The sequence below is a fragment of the Astatotilapia calliptera genome, chromosome 5, assembly GCF_900246225.1.
Source record: "Astatotilapia calliptera chromosome 5, fAstCal1.2, whole genome shotgun sequence".
Taxonomy (NCBI): domain Eukaryota; kingdom Metazoa; phylum Chordata; class Actinopteri; order Cichliformes; family Cichlidae; genus Astatotilapia; species Astatotilapia calliptera.
In genome coordinates this window covers 34810586-34833303 of record NC_039306.1, presented here as the reverse complement: position 1 = coordinate 34833303, position 22718 = coordinate 34810586, and the positions used below count along the sequence as shown (strand labels likewise).

Below are 22718 nucleotides of genomic sequence, written 5' to 3'. Positions count from 1 at the left end.
AAATACATCTTAAGGCAAATATATGTTAATCAGGGTCTTAAAAAGGTTGAGTCATTGTTTTCTACAGCTTAAGAGAGTTCAGCCCACAAATGATGCACAGCATTATTATACAGTGTTAAATGTATTACACCACCACCTAATGCAAGTTTATGTCAAAGCTGCCTTAAACTAACAGCACTGGTAATTACCAAATTAATTGTTAATCCACCTGTATGCACAACCTCTTTAGTCATAATTTATTTTTAATTTCTAAAATAAAACTATTGTTGTTACTTATGATTTTTTTTTACAAATGTACTGTTTTACAAAAACAAAGAAAAATAATAAAGAACATTATTATTTTTGATTAAGATGCCAAATTACAGCTACTTGCATTCATAAACAAATACACCCCTCCACCTTTTAACATAGCAAGAGGCACCCGCCATGTGCCCAGAAGGACACACGAACAAACACGTGAGTGAGATGGGGATTAGGTCAGTGGGGAAGTATCCCATGATGGACGGAGATCCCTGCATTTATCAAAATTCTCACAAAGTATATCAAACAGTTTTTGGAAACATGCAGGAATACAGAAATATGATGTCTGGATGCTGGTTTTTCACTCATTTTCCTCAAATCTCCACAACAAAGGTGAAATGACCTTCAAGAACAGCATTCATTCTGTTTTTTCCAACATTATTGAAAAAACATCAGAATGAAATTAATCAATATTGGCCTTAAACATTTTCAAGCTGTAGTTGTAAGAATAGCCATTGTTTTAATTAAAAAAATATCAAAAGTGATTCTTTATCATGGTTAGGACGCATTTTTCACAATATGAAAAAAGCCCAAACAAACAAGGTACCTAACATTGCTGAAGACATCCTACTGTTTGCATAGGCCTGTATTCATTCGGCTGTTTGTCAGCGGAGACATTTTAAGATACATTCTGCTGAATCTGATGGTAAGGGCCAAATTTGCCTGCAGGGAGGCTCTGGCGGTAAAAGTGGGGCTATTTTGTCATCAATGATGGCTGCTAAGCAGCGGTGTGAATTGACATGGAGAGAAGTGATGTATCGGCTCACCTGATGAGCATCCAGATCGATGATGGTCACCCTGGAGATGCCTTCGACTCTCTCAAACAGAAACTGAGAGATAAATCAGAAAATATTTGCTTTCTGAACACACATCCCCAGCATGAGAAAAACTTTTACATCTCACATGGAATTACATTAAAAACTCAAGCAGAACAATGTTCACAATGCCCAAATTAATCTTTTAACTCGTCCATAAAGAACAATGAGCTTCATGCGATTCCTGTTTGTACTTTATGGCTGTTCTAGTGAAAACTTTCCTTTTTCCAACTGTGCGTTTGGGTTCATGCCTTGATTTTTAATAATGGCAGTTTTAACAATGAGTGTCAAGTCAATGTGTTAAATAATGGGGAATCTAAAAAAAAAAGTGTCTGATTCAGTTTTACCTTGATGGCCAAAGTGATGTCAGCATAGGCACAAAATCCACCTCCTCTGTCGCTGGAGCAGTGGTGGAAGCCTCCTCCTGGGAAACAGAAAATTCACAGGCTCTGTCTCAGGGCCATTAGACTAACCGAGCAGGTTTCTAAGAAGTCCATTATTCAAAATGGCTATAAATGGCGATTTAAAATGGGCTGTTATTGAGTTTATTGCACCTTATAAAAATGGCTGCTTTTCCCATGTGGTATAACAGTGGGACTACTGACACCAAATGGGACTGTTCTAATGCTGCTGTAATGCTAGGACAGCAGCAGTCTACAGGGAAAAGCACTGTGTGAAGAGACCTTTTTAACAACTGGGATGAGAAGCCTTCGTTCAGGTTAAGAAATATAGTCTCCTCTGACCTGATTTGGTCACGTTCATTAAAATACAGAGTATTAAAATACAGAGAAATATGTGGTGGCTGGTGAAATATGACCATCATTATTGCCTAGCTTTCAAAAACAGTCCTTTATAAGGGTTCTTCATCCTTATGGTGTTGAGAAAAGATGTTTCTATATTTGTGTAAAGCTAACTGAAGGTGGTGCTATATTAACATACAGTTGCTCTCATAAGTTGATTTACCCTGAAAGAATTTATGATTTCTTAACCATTTTTCAGAGAATATGAATGATAGCACAAAAACTTTACTTTCATTCATGGTTTCTGGAAGGCTAAACACATTTATTGTCAAACAATTGTGTTTATTCTTTTTAAATCATAATCTCAACACAAACTACCCCAATGACCCTGATCTGAGGTTTACATACCCCAGTTCCTAATACAGTGTACGGCCCCTTTAACATCAGTAACAGCTAAATGAGACTCTTTATCTTCTCGGTCAGTAAAGCTGCCCATCGTTTTTTTTGGATACTATTCAGACAGACAGCAATTTAAGGAGAACATGCGGCTAAACATGTCACTCCTGATTTGATTGCTGCTAGCGAGTAGGCTAGGAGCTAAGGGGACAAGAGAAAAGTACTGTGGCGGGGCGTGGTCTGCGGCACGGCTGCTGGGGAGGCGGACGCACCTGAGCGGCATCCACAATCACGTCTCGCCGACCTGTCGCCATCGTTGTGCAGGATGCTGCCGTTTCCAACAATGGCGGCAGCTGGTTAGTTTTAATATTACTCTTATTATTCTTTTTTTCCCCATGGGGATCAATAAAGTATCTATTATTATTATTATTATTTATCAAGACACCACATATTTTCAAAAGCGCTCCGATGTTTTCAGAGACGTCTGTTACCCACCAGCTCGATAGCGAGCCGGGGGCTAGGCTCACTAGAGCCGTGAGAACACCGGACTCCCGGCAGATCGTTTTCAAACCCACCGCCGTCTTTCGCTACTCAGGTTAAACATGATATCTAAGTCACTTAGATAACTTAATGTTATTGTTTGGCTTTTTTTAGTATTTTATTTGTTCCTGAGTAAATCGGTTTGGCTGAGATTAAAGTTATAATTTTTACACAGCTGAATAAACGTCAAGCAGACAGCTGATTATCAGAAGTGTGAGATGCTCGAGAATATCCTCCAGTGTCCTGTTATATTTTAGATAGCAAGGAGTTTATTAATCTTCACCGAAACAATCTGCAAATTTCATTAAAATTTAATAAACTATCATCTTGTCTTTATTTTTAGTTAGCACAGACCTTAAACACTTACAGCTGTAAGATAATGATAGTTATATAAGAGCAGATGCTGCTGGTGCAATAAGCTGTACGTTGTACATCCAATGGATGATGATCTGATTAGTCGACTAATCAGAAAAATAATCGGTGACTGGTCGACTATCAAAATAATCGTTTGTGGCAGCCCTATAAGAAAGTAATAAAAATATGACCATGCAATAATTTCAGAAACAGCAATGATGTGTGTCCAATGAGGAAAAAAGGGAAAAGTGTGTTTTATGCTATATTCTCAGTGTTGTCATTGTAATATAACAATATGGTTGGGTGAATAAGGAAAGAAAATACAGTGCACATTTTTTCATAACATGCTTTGTAAAACTGTTGGTGCAAAAGTGTATACAGCAATGTGGAGCTTGTTTATGTCTTCAAACTGACGCGGTTCCATTCTTTACGGTTTCCCTGATGCCAACTTATAAATAAACTATCGTCAGTTGCAGCCCTGTCTGAAACAGCACAGCTCATCAGAGAGGACAACATTTAATCCAACAACAAAAATGAACAAGTCACTAAAACCTCACTGGAGTTCTTTGTCAGGCTATAAATTAGCCAAGTTGCTACAGGACTCTGATAATCAGAAGAGGAAGCTCGCTTCACAAGTGGAAAAGCTGAAGAATCAACTCCAAAGTGCTGAGACTCTTTGTGCTTGCCTAGAAAAAAAGGCTGCTCAAGGGGCCGCCAAGCTGGAAGAACAGAAAACTGAAATAGAGCACCTCCAAAGGCAGATGAAGGAAAAGGATACGAATTTGCAGAGTGCTATGAGACACGGTAACAGACTTCTCAGTCAGATCAACGTCATGATGGCACAGAATACATCAATGAAACAGTCAACTGAAAAGACGGATCGGCTACATCAACAGCTGGACAATGCGACAAATAAACTAAAACAGGAGAAACGTCTGAAGAACAAGTACATGAATGCAGAGAAGAAAGCAAAGAAAGAGGCACGAAGGTTGCAAAAGATCTGTGACAAATTCAAGCAGCAAAAGAATAACAACAGGGAGCTACTAGCTAGCGCAGCTCTTCAACAAGAACTCGGGCAAATTCAACATCATCTAAACCAGGAGAACAGACTGCACGTAGAAAACGCATTAACAGATCGGTTCCTCATCAGAGACCCGAGGGCCACGAGGGAACACCTAGAACAGCAAATATGTGAGCTCCGAGCCCAGCAAAATGATACCTCGGAGAAGGAGCGGTCACTTATCCGAGAGGTGGAGAGATTAAGATCACAAATCAAAGAAGTGATTGCAACCAGCCTCAACACTGCTGAGAAGGTTTCAGAGCAGGAGGAACACCTTGTCCCCGAATCACAGGCCGTCCTGGGGGAAGCTGCTGCTCCAGTAGAAAATCTCCCAGGAAAAACAAAGAAGAATACATCGTGGAAAAGACTCCTCGTGGCTGTGGGCCTAAAACAGAAAAAGAAGGCCCCAGGGTCCACCGAAAAATGAGATTAGATCTTGAATAACAAGATCTTGAATAAAATGCTAATATAGAGTCCTAAGAGTTTTATTTCTTTTCAAATTTATTAAGAGGTCCTACAGTCAATACTAAATGCTTCCAAACCTATCTTTTCAAATTGCTCCTTCATACAGATGAGTCTCACGATTTCTGCTTAAATCAGAGTAGTTGATTTCATTTAAGAATTGCATACATGTATTTTTTAAGCTTATATTACAGATTTGTAGGTTTAATTAACAATCAGCTCTGATTAGATACATTTTAAACAGATTTTAAAATGATCACTTCTAGTTTAGTCAGGTCTTCTATGTATTAGTTATAGTTGTGGTGTGATGCACATGTGGTGACCTATTATTTTGTGAAATGTTCAGGTGTGCTTGGGAAAAGAAATGCTGTTTTATTGCATAAAATAGTGCTGCACGGTACACACGGCCAGAAGAGGGAAAAAAAAATCCCAGTTTTTCTGACTCTAGCTTGTTTCAGTGAACCACCTGTCACCTCACTCAAAACAGGCTCGAACCTGCTGGTTTCTTTGGTTTTTCAACATGCAGTATAAAAGTGACGTCATGCTCTGTACTGGCAAAAAACATGCTCTAAAAATTTTAAGCACTTATTTCTTAAATCCAGCTTCACTGAGAATGTTAACGTCCTAAGACCCGGAATCTTCCACGGCATGCATTTTTAATTTCTCTTATTTCTCTTACTTATATTTGGGCTGATTGTTTTTACAGTCATCAGCTGCCAAAGCATTACCAGATTTGTTTTTTAAACCAAATTTTGTTTCTGAGAAAAATGAGATCCACATATGAGCATAATTGTTTCAAATTTCAATAGAACAGTGGCAGTGTAATGTCCTCATGAGTGGATATCAAGCCAGATCCTAGGAGGTTAAGTTTAAGTTTTTTTAAAACCAGGGCTCCATGTAGTATTTCATGTCCACTTTAATGTCATTGTCTTTATGAATGACTTTTATATAGATACACCCTGCATGTTTCTGCTGTGAGCCTGCAGCAAAGTTTACAACAAAAAATCCCAAATGAAAACATTGTGGCCGCTTAACTGAGCAATTTATTTGTTTGATGCTTCATCACAGAGTCAAACAAACACATTTATTTAAGCTGAGACATTAGCTGCTGTGATACAGAATATCCAGGAAAGCAATGTGTACATATACCTGACTCTAGCTGGCTGCTGCTTAAATGGCAGACCAGTAGCACTTGTAAAAATGCTAACGTATTTTCCGCACTATAAGGCGCACTATATTAAAATCCTTTAATTTTCTCAAAAATCAACAGCGGTGCATCGTATGTATGAATTATGTATTTTTTTAAGCATCTTGCTGCATTTTGTATAAGTTCATACTCAAGTTTTAAACAAAGCAACACTAAAGCTATTCTGTTATACCTGTATGCAAAAATACACTGCACCCAAAATATTTCATAGTTCAGCAACACTGATCAATCTAATAAACTTAAACCTGCACCATCCTCCCTATTCTGGTATTTTAAAGAGTACTTAGTGGAAATATAAAACAACCTAACTAATAGGGCTGCAAACTCCCAGCAAAAACAAAACAAAATAGGGAACCACCCTCCACACTCATGCTTAATTGATGTAATGGACTTTAATTTAAAGCACGTGTAAAAAAAAAAAAAAAAAAAAAAAAAAAAAAAAAAATGCACAGAAGTCAAATTTTTTTTTTACAATAATTAAATAGATTCAACATCTTTCTTCAACAGAATTGCAAAGGTAAAAGTACTGTAGCTTTCTAGGTTATAAATTTGACTTAATTGTTACTATATACAATAATGGACTTCTATACATTGAAAAATGAAAAATTATTTATTAAAAGCTAGACATGACAATTAGAAAAAAAAAGTATGTTTTTGTGCCCCCCTTTCCCTGTTAATGCCCTATCGAACCCCCTGGCAAAACTTTGCTAGACCCGCCCCTGCACAGTTACCAGCCGTCAGCTGCATAGAAAAGGATCCTGGTGTAACAACAGTTTATCAAGCTTAAACGTGCGGCTGTTGTTTATCTGCTGGTTTCCTCTTTCTGGCGCGAAGTGGGCGATAAACAAACAAGACAGACGGGAGTCGCGACAGAAAAGCCGATCAGCTGATCATTGATCAGTTTCATGATTGAAGTAGCAGCAAGAGAGGGAGAGGAGAGAGAAGAGGCAGTCGCTCCATATATCGGTTGTTAAGCTTTACTAACATACAGAGATGAACTTACACACTTGCTTTACTTCTCTGGGATAGCTTTCTCAGAGATGAAATGCCGGTTTGGAAGCACGCAGCGAGGCTCCAAATGCTCAACCAGACTGCCGACAGGTCTCACACGCTACAGCCGCTCTATCACGAGACGCATACTGCTCCGACGTGCTAAGGTTATGAGCTGGGATACGTTATTTTATTTACGTTTTTTATTTCTCTTCGATATCTGATACAGTAATTTAGGTCAGTATTGGACAGATACTGATACGTAATATCGAATCGGTCCATCTCTAGTTCTGCCTGAGAGATTTTTGAAAAAATTCAAACGTACAGCTCTGCTATCACTTCAAACATAAAAGAAGACAGAAAACTAAACAGCAGTGACTTTTGCAGGGTTACTGAAGTTGAACTAGCTGGTATATAATGATGTGCTACGTGACTGCTAGCGACACAGCTATGTTAGCATAATATAAACAAGCTAACTTTTTTCCCACTCGATAAAAGTTAACGTGAGTGTTCTCGGTGGTCAGGGACAAATGCAATCGCATAGCAGGATGCTGTAAACGGACCAAACTTCAGTCAGGAGAAAAATACGAGGTTAGTCATTAATAAACTGCAACAACATGGGAATAGAGCAGCTGCCAGAGATTTCAGCATTAATGAATCAATGGTGTGGAAGTGGAGGAAGAAAGAAGAATGAGATGAATAAAATTTGACTTGTCTGACTGTTTTGTTTTGCTTAACGCGCCTTATGATGCGAAAAATACGGTCCATGTCTGGCGAGTGTTATGTTTGCGCCACTCCTCCTCTAGGCGATAAGCAGCTAAGGAAACTGATCAGCATGTTCTACTTTACGTTGAACACTGTTTCACTCACAGCTACCAGAAACAGATGCTGATGTTGAAGAGTTTATAGCATCTCGTTAACACGGAGCATTCCCTTTGTAAATGATTCAAAAACATATTTGTGCTAAGTGGGGAAAGAAAAACAAACATTTTTTTGTTTGTTTTGTTTAGTTTTTCCCATTCTAGCAGCTGGTGCTGTTAGTTTTCTTTTTTTACTAAAATAAATAAAAAATAATAATAATTCACCACCTAATTTAAGCTATATGCAAAGACTGCATACAAATACCACTGTGGGAAATGAAGGCTTTTGTTGCATGCTGAAGACACTGGAAACCTGGCATGTGACACCACTATCTTATGGAAACCTCCATAGCTAGGCTCTATAGGGAGGTGAAGAGTGTGGGGTAAACCGTTTCCCATATCAAAGCTAAACATATATCAGCTGATTGCAGATAGACGTATTACTGATGCATGGATCAGTGCATATATTGCAAACTCACCTACGTTTATGGCCCACCCTCGCTCAACAGCAAGTTTTCCTGCCTGTGAAAGAGACAATATTTCAGTTCAGTTGCCTTTATGTGACCATAAAAATGTATAAATGATCCTTTCTGGTTGACAGAGACAGAAAATCCCCTGAAAGGAAAATGACCTTTTAAAAAATAAACTACAGAATGCAACAGGAATCTTCAAGTGGCTCCTGCAGTCACCATGAACTGATTCATGTTGACTGAAAAACAACAACAAATAAAAGGTGCAAAGTGATGCATTCTAATGCTGGTTTTCTGTGCATGGCACGGATTTAAAAACGAGTAAGTACCACTAGTGAATCTGACTTCTAACTATGTAAAACATGTACTATTTCTAAATATGCATATGGACAACAACAGACTTAATTACTGCCAAAGTTAATGGGTTAACCGGAAAAATAAAGTGGACTCGTGCTCTTTTCTTTTCTTTTCTTTGTCCCATGCGAAGCGCTCTGCTCTGCTGAGACTTCAACAGTGACGTGTAATTAAAAGGTGACAGGTTTCCAAACAACTTGTCCATGGGAGCCCTGTCACTGTGTCATGGAACAAAAACCCGAAGCCACACAGACCAGCTTGTGGTGTACAGCAGGATATTATAAAAGTCAAACAAAAAGAAATAAAGAAAGTGGGACTAAAGAGCACTACCCTCCAAAAACCTAAAATCTTTAAAAGTTAATATATCTGAAGCCAAGAATTATTCAGCAGAATACCAACGTAAAAGGAATATTTACAATTCCTTTTGGAGATTTCATTGCAGAGCCTCACTGATCCAGATCTACTCCTGAGAGTAGCTTTCTTAAGAAACGTGAGACGGGCAGCGTTTCAAGTTCATTAGTGTCTTCCTGATGTGCCTGCTTACACCTCAGGAAGACATTAATTGGGCCTGGTTGCACTCCTGGTTTAGCTAAAGGCTTATTTATCTAAGCCGCTTCACAAATAAAGGGCATTCTTAGGAAAGTAGTTTCAATCTTCAAACTCAAAATGTTCTCAAGTATGTCGTCAGTCAGACGTTTTTTGTTTTTTTTTTAAACAACGATAAGGCCGTGGTAGGTCACGATTTCTCTCTTGGAAAAGGCAAGAGTGGCTGCTCTGCCATGTTCTTCTACAGACCAGCATGTGTGAGAGCTGATGAGAGGAGATGTGACCTGGGGAGATTGTGTGTAAATGCCAGTATGGTTCTCTGATGGATGAGTAATAATACAAATTTGCATGTATGCACACAGTCTGGCTATGAACAGAGTGTGTGGGTAACACTCCACTCTGTCTGGGGAAAACAAGAACTCTGTTTCAGAGCGTATCAGGCATATTTTACAACAGCCCTCGAATCTCATGTGCACCATCGACCACCAGGCCCAGAATGCAGTCTTCGAGAGAAAATACATTTGTTATCAAGCGTATGCTGAGAAAACCATATGATATGCGTTGTTTGCATTATAGTGGGCATATAGTTCAGGTTCATTTAGGTCTTCTTCTTGTACTCCATTTATTTCTTATTCTCTATTTCTCCGTTTTCAATAAGAACGCTCCAAAAGGCAGATCCCAGATTCCAGTTTCTCCCTATGCGCCACTAAAAACTACCTGAGAAAAATCTATCAATTTATAGGATTTATGATTTCCACTGGACTCCCACCTTTCAATTTAATATTTTCTTAACAATCAGATCAGCCAAAAATATTAAGATATAAATCCAAGAGAAATAATGTGTCAATATGAGTTTTAGCTTTTATGCGCCTGTCAGACAGAAAGAATGCGTTCCAGATAAACTTGGATATAAATATTAATGTTTTCAAACCAATTTGCCTCACACACACACACACACAGACAGCTAACAGGATTTTAAAGAAGAAACCTTCTACATAACCATTACAGATTTAAAGAAGTGAATCACAACAAACGTTTCAAATAAAGTCACATAGACTGTTCATCCTACTTAAAACAACTTGAGTAACCATTCCCCAAAACACATGAAAGAGAATTTCCATTTAAAAGTGCAAACACACGATATGTTCAACAAAGAAAACCCATCTTCCCCCTAAAACTCTGTCGCCACAGAGATTAGCTTTTATATATGAAATATATATATTTAACACAGGTTTTCTATTAGGCTGCTTTCCCTTGGAAGTCTCCACCCTCACAAGACAAAACAAGAACCTTTATTTCCTTTGAATTCACAACTTTTACAGAAAGCATCAATTTAAAGCAAAGTCTGCACAAGTCTTTTCAAGAAACCCTTTTGTTAATACAAAATTGTCACAGAGCTTGAACATGAAGGTAATGTAAAGTTTCTAAAGGTAATAAAACAATGTGAACACCTCAGGTTCTGTAGTTAGTACTAAATGTAGATTCTGCAGCTACATAAAAAATAGCCCTGTGTAAGCACAGTCTTCCATGCCAGATAAAGCAGTATATGGTCGGCAACAGGCCAGAACCTTCCAAAAGAAAAAACACCTAAAAACTTAAAGAGCGTTGCACTTTACTGCAGAACAGTGATCTGTGTGCTGGAATGTGGCGGCGTTGTCCTGCTCCTGGAATTTTCTGCTGAGTACTGTACAGTTATTTCATGCATCTAGATGTTTTTTTGTAAAACACACACTAAAACCATATGCAGATTATCTACTAAGGTGGGCAACTTGAGTTCAACTTAAGGTCATTGAAAATTCAAGGCCTTGTTGTGGAAGAACCTCATTGTGTTGGCTGGATGCTGAGTGCAGTGGGTGTGAACTATAACGTTTCTGCTGCACTCGTATTAGTTGATAAAAGTAAACGGAGCCAAGAGTGGATCTCATCATTATGTGATGGTGGTACACTACAGGACATTATCTCCATTTCTACTTCTGACAAATGAGGCTAGATAACATGTCATTATCAGCCACAAGCATGAAGAGGAAATGAGGGTGTCAGATACCTACCATTATTGTTCCCCCTGTCTGAGTCCGCAAAGGCCTTAGCACCTTCCGCTGCACCAGGAAATTAGGCAGAAACAGGAGAGGTGGAATTTCTGTGATGGTTGCCACCACCAGAGACCACTAAATGGAAGCAGAACATAATTAGAGCGGTATAGAGATGTTTTTTTCTTTGCCATCTGTCACAAGACAAACAAAACTAAGTTGCCCTCAACTGAATGAACAGCACGGAAAGCAAAGCAAAAAAAGAAAGGTAAAAAAGGATGTGGATATAAAGGTGGAGAAAAACGAAATAATGATGCCAGGGGGTTCAGGCTGAAGCTTGAATTCTCATGAAAAAACGACAGTAAAGAATAAAGCTATTGCACCTCACTTGGGCAGCTGAGGGAAAACAGAATAAATACAAAGCCTCTGAATGTGACAGAAATACTGTTATCAGCTTTGCTTCCTCTGTAGCAGGCACTCTACTAGAAGAGCTTTACAATGAAACGTCAGCATTCCTGACATCCACAGACAGCTTAAAATTCCCAAATCCGCTCAGGGAAAGGTAAATAAATGTAGACACTAATCAGTCCCTCTAGATGATAAATTAAAATGACAAAAGCTCAAAGGAGATTTGCCATGTTGTTAATATGCGTGACATGATATTCCCTGAGGACTAAGGATTAATCAGATGAGGACTGATTGGTGACTGATAACTGACTGGAGAGAAAGAGAAAGAAGAATTCTGATGTAAGATGAAGTGATAGAGACTGTCACCCACCTGGTTGGGTGACAGTTGTGAATTGAGCAGACTTCAGTGGACATGAACAGAAGTAATGAGGAGGTGCTGGGAAGGTATGGTGTTAAAGAGACAAAAAAAAAGTATAATAGAAAAATAGTGATTGATTTTGTGAAAAGGATAAAACAGGAGTAATGTATAAGAGTGGAGGAGACTACATCTTATGCAGAAGGTGAAAGAGAGAGCGCACTGCAAGGTATTGGCAGGGAAGAAGCAAGTGAAGCCAAGGATTAAATGGTGGAAGCTGAAGAAAGAATGTTGCATAGAGTTCAGGAAAGAGTTAAGACAGGCAATAGGTGTTACAGAAGAGTTGCCAAAGAAGGGGAAAAGGGCTTGCATTGATTAGTTAGGCAGAGAGACAGAGCTGGAAAAGATGTGCAGTAGGGCTGGGTCATATCATACCGTTCACGGTAACACCGGTGTAATGTTGGGCAACGATAAGAAAATGAAATATCGCGACAGAATATGAGTAAAACGCACATGTGCAGTGCCTTTGTTTTCATACGCACATGGCGGAAAAAGCATGTCGGTGACGGAGAATGAGAAGGGCGAAAGCGGATCGTTGAATGAAACAGATGAACCAGAACTGGTTTGTAAAAATGCTGCAGCTTCAGTGGTGTGGAACTGGTTTAGCTTTCGCCTAGAGCTGGGCGATAGAACGATAACGATATGTATCGCGATATAACTTTTACTCGATAGAGAAATTAAGCTATCGCGATAGACCTCGCCGCTCTTGTCCTCTTAAAAAGAAAAAAAAAAAAAAAAAAAAAAAAGGTCAGCCAATCCAAATTCAGTAGCGCAGAGCCGAACCAATCACAGCCGCAGCGTCACGTCGCGTGACTTGTTACGTACAGCACAAGTGCCAAGCCGCACGTGTGTTTGTTTGGGAAGCAGCCAGCGGGTAATGGAGCCAGCGCGTAATGGAGGAAATGAGTGTGCCGACTAGAAAAATCAACCGAGCGTGACCGAAGAGAAAACAGATGATGGTTCCAATGTCGGAGAGATTGTCGAACGGAAGAGCCATAGAAGTTCCGTAGTGTGAAGGTATTTCGGCTATTTCAAGTCTGACAAAAAACAGAGTAGCGTGCACTGTAAATTGTGCCGAAAGCAAGTCTGGAAATACAATGAACTGGTGCATGCGTCACACTGTGCGCCACGTTATTGTTTCGGTGAAATGAATTTCTACAATACTGTTAATTCTACTCTCTGCAGTGTTTAAATGCTCACATATACACACAGTTACTGTCCCTCCACACACACGACTCTGTTCTGCTTCTATGCCCCAGCTTTGTTTACTTTTTCCCACCGAGGCTTCTAGACTTCTGATTGGCCAACATTTCTGCACGGTTAGGAATCTAGCGCCACCTGCTGCTTTGGCATGTTCATAGCAGCGTTTTCCTTCATTTCTGCCTTTATGTGTGGACGGGATTATTTTTAAAACGAAAACGGAAAATCTCCGTTTTCAAAAATACCCGTGTACGTGTGGACGTAGCCTCAGTCTCTGACTGGAAGCGCTAATTCGTCATTCGGCTTTTGTCAGACTAAAGTAACTGTTAAAACTATTTGAAAAGCTCAGCTATACAACAAGGAGAGATTGAGAATTTCCTTTTAGTTCTCAGTTTATTTGATATTGACAAAAGTTAGTCAGTTTTGTCTGTTCTTCTGTAAAACAAACTAAGATTTATTTTTAGAATTAATACTTTGTTTCTAAGTGGAATTGACAATTTAGTCTGTTTCGTTTGTTCTATTTTGAAACTTAAACGCTTCAGCGGCTGCCTTTTGTGTAGTTTGCAATATTTGCCTTTATCTATCTGAAAAAGTCTCATGTTCCTTAAGTACATCTACCCTGTTGAACTTATTATGGGAAATAAATATTTAAATAAAAACAAGCTGCTGATTATTTCACATTTTACTTGTGAGCAACGGCACATTTAAATCTTACAAATACAGTTATTTGGCTTATATCGTGATAGATATCGTTATCGCCTGAAATGAAAAAAACATATCGTGATATGAAAAAATCTCATATCGCCCAGCTCTACTTTCGCCCGTCAGATACACAACAAAGCAGTATTTTTGGTAGCGCATGCTAGCGGGCCGTCGTTATTACCGTGTTTTTTGGAAAATACGTCACACTTAAAATCAATCCTTTGATTTTTCTGAAAATCGACAGAGCCCCTTATAATCCCGTTTGCCTTATGTATGAACTCTGGTTGTTTACTGACCTCGAAACGATTTTATGTCGTACACGGCGCTGGAAAATCTGTCACGTTTCAGTACAACTTTGCTAAGCCACGAAGCCGCACCGCTTGATGGATTGTCGGAGCATTACAGCTATCGTAGGCAGGCGCCTCGCGGAGTGATACGTACTGTGCTTCAACATAATATTACCGTATTGTGTGTGTATATCCTCTTTTTAAGTTTTGTGGATATTAAACATGGTTGTGCTGAGGATATGTCGGCCAGTTTCCACTTGGTTAAACTGTCAGCGAGGAATTTGCATTTGCACTTTAAATTTTTACATAACTTTAATGCTGCTTGTTTAAGTGAAAATACATTGATTTATTTTCTTTTGCACTAATAAAGTTGTGGAGTTGTAAAGTATTTTGTCTAGTGTCAATTATATCGTCAGTTATATCGTTATCGCAAATTTTCAAATGTATATCGTGATAAATATTTTTGGTCATATCGCCCTGCTCTAATGTGCAGCAGGTTAGGGTGAAAAGATTATAGGGGCAGCAGTCAAAGTAGAGGCTAGACCTCCATCTCCTGGGCAACCTCCTCTAATTCTCATGCAGTGGAAAGCTAGACATCCCCAAGCCAGCTGAAAGACGTAATCTCTACAGTTTATCCAAGCAGGCCCTCTTCCCAGTAGGACACACCTGAAACACTATACCCAGACCTCCAGGAGACATCCTAGTAAGACACCTGAACCATCTCAAAGGGGAGACTGATCCCCCTTAAAGTTTGTGCACACCCTCCCTGTCTTGAAGAGGGGAATCGTCACCCAAGTCTGCCAATTCAGAGGCACTGTCCCCAGCTTCCACGTGTTGCAGAGGTACATCATCTAAGACGGAGCTACAGCATCCAGAGCCTTAAGGAACTCTGGGCAAATCCCATAAACATCACAATGTTCCCAACGCTTTCACTTCCACCTGATCCAACTCATCACCAGGTGGTGATCAGCTGACAGCTCTGCTCCCACCTTCACCTGCAAATCTGACAATTTGATTACAAAATCCATCAACCTACAACCTAGAGCATCCTGGTGCCATGTGCACTTGAGAATAGCCGTCTGAACTGCCACAGATGACAGTCAGCACAGAGCACAATACCTGTCTGCAACCTCTCACTGCAGGTAACTCCAGTTTTGTATAAAGTTTAAAACATGTTCAGGAGATTCGTCTCAGAATCCAAGCTATGCGTTGAGGTGAGCCCGATTACATCATAGTCACTATTAGGGCTGAACGATTATGGAAAATAATCGAATTGCGATTTTTTTTGCCCCAATATTGCGATTGCGATGTGATATGCGATTATTTTTTAAGGTCTTTGTCTTCTGTATTATTAAACAAAGACAAGCAATACATCATATAGTATGGCCAATACTATATTACATTAATTTTAAACTGTTCTTTCCTGGAAGACAGACCTCTGTTATGATGACATGAGGTGATGCATGAATTGATGACTGACATTTTTATTTAACTTCTTCAATCACAACAGTATATTTGAACATACACAATAGTTTATTTTTAGCTTACAAACATCTGAGCATAAAGTGCTGACAAGGAACCCTGGTGTAAACATTAAAATGAAAGTCAGTACAATGTGCAGATTGCAGAAATATACATAAACAAAATCAGTGGCTTTACCACACTCAGTTTTTCGACATCTGTGAACTACTAGACAGTCATTAAATTAAAAAATAATATTAAATAAATAAAACTAATAAATAAAAAATACACACATCTTACTGATCTCTGCAGTCAGTAACATTACACATAAAGTGCAAACATAATAGCAATTGTATAAACACACACACAAATACGCCTTTAAAATTTAAAGGCGTGAAATTGGACGGTCTAGTTCTGATTAGCGTCACCGCTGTCTCGGTGGAGTTTATTAAACTCGGCCGTCTGCTTCTTGCTATCTAAAATATAACCAGACACTGGTGTAAATTCTCGACTGTCTCATACTTCTGTTTAATAAGTTTTCTGTTTGACGTTTAGTCAGCTGTGTGAAAACCAAGGAGGAACCCACCCGGGGGATTAATAAAGTTTTATTTTATCTAATCTAATAACTTTAATCTCAGCCAAACCGATTTACTCACGAACAAACAAAACACTGAAAAAAGCCCAACAATAACATTTTTAGGTTGTCTAAGTGACTTATATATTACGTTTAACGCAAATGCGATATATCGTTCAGCCCTAGTCACTATGTCTTGACCTCGCATACAGGTTCAGACTTCATCCACTCCAGTGAGATGACACTCCATGTCAAATGAATTTGATTAAATTCATGTGTTACGGCAGGAAAGATGGAAGAATAATGATGCCAGTCAAAGTGATAGATGCTGCACTATGGGTGAGATAAAGCAAGCAACTCTACCTTTAATCTGTTGAGGTAGCGTTTGGTGTGAACGATCAGCAGATCCTCCTCAGCAGCTTCACGAGCTTCCACAAGGTTCCCATCATTGATAAACTGCTCCTCTGCAACACATACAGAGGGAGGGAGCACAGTTACAAAACGCTGGATGTTAGAGGGGGAGCTTCTACAACTTTTGTGCTCCTCAATTTGTAGGAATTAGTTTGGTATTCAGTATGTTTTACTAAAATACAATATCTGAACCAAGATGTCAGCATTCATTGAAACTCTTATCAGTAACCAGACTAATTTGCATGCAGAAACAGAAGAACGTAACAAATCCTACATTTATAAAAGCTGTAATATTTAGTTTTTCAAAGCCGATTGTCATTAAACTGCACAGGAATTATGAGGCTGCAGTATGTGGTGCTTATTGCATTATAGCAACAGGAGTTTCTATTCTAAAGAGAGTGGGCTGTATAACAGAAACAGTTCTCTTGAAAATACAATGCAGTATGAGAGGACCATGTTGAGGACCACAATTTTAAGAGACTTGGTATGAAAAAGATTTTCTGAGCATCTAGAGTTCAGAATATCATTTTACAATGAGGGCCACAGAAAGGAGTTTCACTTGCCCAGCCCACTTTACATCAAAGTGAGCTGGGCAAGTGAAACTCTCCTTTCTGTCCGCATAAAGACATTTAACTACACATTTAACCCCAGGGATATATTAATATAACATTTTTTTTTTAAACATAATTTCAACAGTCCACCTCAGTGTTTTTACAAGACAAATGTGTAAAATTACAGAAAAAGTTCTGGTGGCTCATTGCCCAGTGTTACGGCCCTAGCAGGGCCTCCTCCTGAAGGTGCCTGTGTGGGCGTGTCCCACCACCTCTTCTGCCTGAGGTGCCACCTTTCCCTGTTACACAGCTGACTCACATCAGTAATTAAAAGTATTTAAGCCCAGGGAAAGGTGAGCTCTGGGCCAGAGTGCCAGTAGTGTGGTTACAGCTTGTGAGCTGAGTGGTCGTTGTGTTTGCAGCTAGTGAGCTGTGTTTTTGGTGGTTTTCAGCTAGTGAGCTGCTCTTTCTTTTTGGCTTACGTTTTACTTTATTGACCAACGCCTGAGTTCTGTTTGTTTTCTTAAATGGTGATAGCGGCTTGTCCGTCTCTTTTAGTTAGTATAAATTGAAACTTTAATAAAACTCTTTAATTTAACCCTTTTGCCTCCCTTGACTCCTTTTTCTGACCCGGTCACTTTTTGTTACTTCCCCCTCCCCGCTTAGACCCCTCAGGGGAACGTAACACCAGACTGCCCCATATTTATAAAAACGAGTATCAGTTACTTGCTTAAAATTCTTTTTTTTTTTTTTAAACTGAAATTTCTATAGCAGACAATGAAAAACGGGAACTTTTCTATAATTGTTTATTTTTTTAACTACTTTTGTGTGGCTAAAACACAAAAGTAGTCACTAAAACTTATAAATATACAGTTAAAAGTTCAAAAATATGCATCTTTCCCCAGACCCTTTGGGCCACCCCTGACAGTCCTCATTTATAAGGTGCTTTACAAACCCAAACAGTATAGCTAACGGGTGGATTTTCCCGGAAACAATGACTGCTTAAAGACAGACAGTGTGAAAGTGGATAGTACATCCTTGGTTTCTTAACATCATTGCTGCAGCCAGGGGTACAAAAGTGGCCTTAGAAGCACCTTAGACAGCTTTCTTAGGTTTAACCCCCTTGTTTTCCAGTGAGTTATCAGTTCTGTTACATAAACAAATCTAAGTCTATGTTTATGACACTATATTGCCGAAGATATTCACTCAATCAGGTATTCATCCAATCGCTTTCATAGCCAGATGGCAAATGGTAAATGGACTGGTTCTTATATAGGGTTTTTCTACTCTGAGCACTCTACGCGCTTTACATGCCATTTTATTTTTTACTCTATGCTGTTTCCAAGTGCTTACTACTAGCATTCATACAATCCATTGGAGATGGATGCATTCACCAATGCAATGGGGCAACATGGGGTTGGAATGCAGACTGGGATCAAACCTCCAACCTTCCAGTTAGTAGATGACCCACTCTACCACCTGAGGTACATCTGTATAAAATCAAGCACGTAGGCATGTGGATTTCTTCTACAAACATTTGTGAAGCAATAGGTTCTCAGTATCTCAGTGAATTCCAGTATGGTACCATGATAGGGTGCCCTCTCACTGACTTGTTAATTACAACTCAACAGCATCATCTTAACTGCTGTTGAGTTATCAGTTCATTACTGAGATAAACACGGGCCGCGTGGGCTGAATTGTAGATGGCAACGGTGACCACCCACTTTAAAGGCTCTGGTTTCAGAAGCGAATTCCCTATTCATGTGACATTTCAGAATGTCGTTAGATAAAAAATTTAAGCCTTGAACCAAACCTACAAGCTACATGGTGAATCATGAGCAAAAAAAGATTTGATGTGGATCAAAAAAATAAAAGAAAAACTGAAAAAAGAAAAAGTTGAAGGTACAGGACCGTGTACATAGATGCTGTTGTTGGTTGCTCTTTTATTCAGAAGGGCTCATTGACTCATGAATGTTTGCTTGTTAGGCAAATGTGTAAACAGTATGCCTCCCATAATGCCTTAACCTCTTAAGACCCGAACTCTTTCATGGCATGCATTTTAAATTTTTCTTTGCTATTTGGGTTGATTGGGACCTGAAGAATATAAAAACAAAGATTTATCAGATATTCTTTTACCTAATTTTCGTTTCATAGACAAATGAGATCCATGTATGAGATTTTGCTCTCACTAACTGACCTGATCTTGATAGGTTTAAACATCTCCATGGTAACAGTAAAATCCACCAAGCAGAGGCATTGCCGTTTCAATACAGGATTATGGGCAAAGTAGTTTTTTTCCTTGGTATTGCAAGGTTGAAATAATACAGATGTGTGTTTTCTACAGGAGCACATACCATCATTTCACAACCTTTCATGTTAAGTTTACATTATATGGTTACATAATGGCTCATAACCAAAATTTCTATGGAGAATATGAATGGGACTTTTGCATCCAGAACCTCAGTGTTGCACTATATACATTGTTTATACATACAAATGCATGTATATTCTTTTAAGAGATTACATGAGAAAGCACATGGTCTATGGTTTGTTCGCCACAATTTTTATTTCAATAATTGCAATAAAAAAAGAACTGTTGAAAACTCATAGCTGTGATTGGTGAAAACACAAACACAGACCTGAACAGACAGGCCAGCTAACCTGTCTGAATCAATTTTGAACTGATAAGTACAATACTTGTCAAGTCCTGTAGCTTCAAAGAAAGTGCGCCACAAAAATGTTTTTTGGATTCATTTAATTCTTAGAGATAAATATTTTAGGCAACTTGTGCTTTTTATTTAATGCTAAAATTTAAACCGTTAACCATGAAGCCATGGAGCTGTAGTGTTTGCATAAGAAGTGATAAAGCATTAAAGAGAGGTTTGTAAAATCAGGCAGAAACAGTCCCAAAGTAGCTGCTTAAAAGCATGGAGTTTAAATTTTTAGTTTCATTATAAATTAATGTCACTATATCAAGAAGCGTAGGTTATTTTTGATGAGCACCAGCCGGTCAATTGTGGGCCATTTTACATGTTATTCCCTTAGACTGCTGAAACGCGGTGGTCCAAAATTGGCTTCCAACTCTGGACGTAACACAGAGGGCTCATTAAAAACCCAGTGCACAACCAGTTCCTTTGTATCACTCTCTAAATATGCTGAGTAATTCTGCAATATCATCCAGTTTTCTTCCAATTACTGCATGGCTAAATTTAGAAAAACCAAGGTTTCCCTCTGTCAGCACAAGCTCAGCTCTTTATTTGCACTCTTAACTTCTGAAAGTTTTGTGAATTCATTAAGCTGCGTGCGACACGTTTAACAGCACAGATGATCCACCGTGAAGCCTGACAACAGCTCTGTGTGAAGTCATGCCAGTTATCCAGCAACTGTTTTCCCTCAGCCTCCAAAACCACACTGGCCTTCATCTACTATACCTGCACAAACTCCCACAGGGACTTTTCTCTAATTATCTGTGCTCTATTGCTCTGCCTCCCCTACTCCCTCTTCTTCAACTACAACTACCTCTTCCACTGTTTCTGCTTTGTTCTCCGGCTCTTTTCGCTTTTATGACCTCAGTCTGAGTGCTTCAGTGTTCATCAGCTCAGGGAGATATCCTCCCCATCTGCCACTCTGTTCTTCACTCGCTTACCTTTCAAGAAGCGGATGACTTTCCCCCACTTTCCCGCATCAAACGGGTGAAGCTTTTCAAGGCCCATAAAAGTGATGTTGTAGTCTGGGTGGTACACAATAGGCAGACATGTTCGAGGGATGCTGGCATACAAATCAGTGCGGTGGCAGCTGAAAGAGGAAAGTCAAAAGTGTGTATTTCATTTACATGCAGTGATTTCCCCAGTGCGTTAATAAGGGCTATTGAAAGTGTCATGCTGTTTGTTTGTACTCCTTACCGCCTCTTCTCCTCGTTATCTTCTTTGTGAGACATGTTTTTCAGGCATTGCTTCTTTCATCTAATTGGAAAAAAAAGGAATGAGATAAAAAATTTCATAAACTTGTGACTGCCGTAAATATGCACAGGAAGTCTCAGGACACAATTCATCTATTTTAAAAGAAGACTAAGAGCTTGAAATGCCTTCAAAATGTCTTTGTGTCACACTGTAACCAACTGTCGTCATTAGTACACAAACGGTACACGAGGACCTAAGCTTTAGCTCGTCAAAAAAAGGGGACTCGTGTCTCGCGCATGCGCAGTGATTTGTATACATATTAGAAAGACGCAACGGGACAAGGAAATGTTCCTGCCGTAAACACAGCCGCCAAACCTGTTTGAGTGCTGGCCGTTTTCAACGATAAACACGAATCATTTTTATGTTTGTTTGTTTGTTTTCATCGTGGAGGACAAAAACAGCACCAGAGACGCTGTATATGGCATAGCAGCCTGGAACCGTTTCAGAGAACAGAAACTAGCAACAACCCGATGTGACTCACCTGCTGCTGTTCTGTGGAATAACGCAGGCCACCAAACAGCAGCTGGATGTAAAGAGACGGAGACTCTCTGTCCCTGATGACGGTGTTTAAGCGGGGCTGTTGTCAGAATTGAGTGAACGAAACGAAAGAAAACGTTTTTCTTCAGTGTTTCTTGGACAGTTCGCTTAATTTCTGTTCCAGCTCCACGTACGTGCGTCGACTACGCGCGAGCTCCAAACCCGCGTAACTGACGTACAGTTACGCTGTTAGCGGAGATTTAAAGAAGAAACGTGTTCGTAGTGTGAGGGAGCTTCTCGGAGTATTATCTGCCTAATTGTCAGCTCAACTTAACGTTTTCACAAAGTGGCGTCGTAAACTTTGTTGTGCATTTTTCAGTGCGGATTATTTTGTTTTGCTTTTATTTTGAAAGGTAACCTTGTGTTGTGGTTGAGGTCCGTCTTTAAAGGCCCGTTTTTGAACTCAGTGAAAGGGAAACAAACTTGTTTCCCTGCTGCGCTTATTTTTGTAATTATGATATTTTTTTATTTGTTTCATTTAATGTGTTTTAAATGTAAAACGTGTCCTTTTGATATATTTTGCATTGTCTGAACAATATCACATAAACATGGATAATGTGTTGAAAATTTTAAAAAAAAGTATCAAAGAAAGATGTGAAACCTTTAGCAGGTCCACTGAGATCTACGGTGAGCAGGGACACTTTATTGCCCTATTGTGTAATCTGTTTTGGAATTAGTGTTCTTTATATTTTTGTTAAATTCCCGAATGAATGTGAAAACTCTTCAAATAGCATACTGAGGCAGAACAAGTCTAAATACTAACTGTAGGCCTCTAACAGCAGTTTGATCCTAACAGCAGTGAATAGTGCACTTGGTGTTTTTTCCCAAGACTTGTACGTTCCTGTTGATAATATAAATGGAGATGAGATGTGAAGCACTCTTAAAGCCTTGGCAGGAAAGCTTTAGAAATAAATCAGGTGGCTCCTATTTCATCATCACTGTATAATACAAGTCCATCCAACCTTTTGAGACAATACTGCATCGTTATATGAAGGGTTTAACCACTGGAGCATTGATGAGACAGCATGATGATGAGTGTAGTGAATGCCAGGCACAGTGGCTTTATGACTAGAAGATAACAGAGACTTTGAT

At 39.2% G+C, this 22718-nt stretch overlaps 1 protein-coding gene across 2 annotated transcripts in view; it reads right to left on the bottom strand.

Moving 5' to 3' along the window:
• hdac11 (histone deacetylase 11) overlaps positions 1-22030 on the bottom strand; it is a 47788-nt gene extending 25758 nt beyond the window's left edge. The window contains exons 1-8 of one of the 2 annotated variants that reach the window (XM_026169061.1): positions 21571-22030; positions 21033-21092; positions 20777-20925; positions 16532-16632; positions 11143-11259; positions 8204-8246; positions 1463-1539; positions 1068-1130 (exon numbers count right to left, since the gene is read on the bottom strand). In XM_026169061.1, coding sequence (XP_026024846.1) covers positions 1068-1130; positions 1463-1539; positions 8204-8246; positions 11143-11259; positions 16532-16632; positions 20777-20925; positions 21033-21067 — 585 coding nt within the window. In that variant the 5' untranslated portion in view covers positions 21068-21092; positions 21571-22030. The other variant, XM_026169062.1, reaches the window with a different exon arrangement.
• Between the last annotated feature and the right edge of the window lie 688 nt (positions 22031-22718).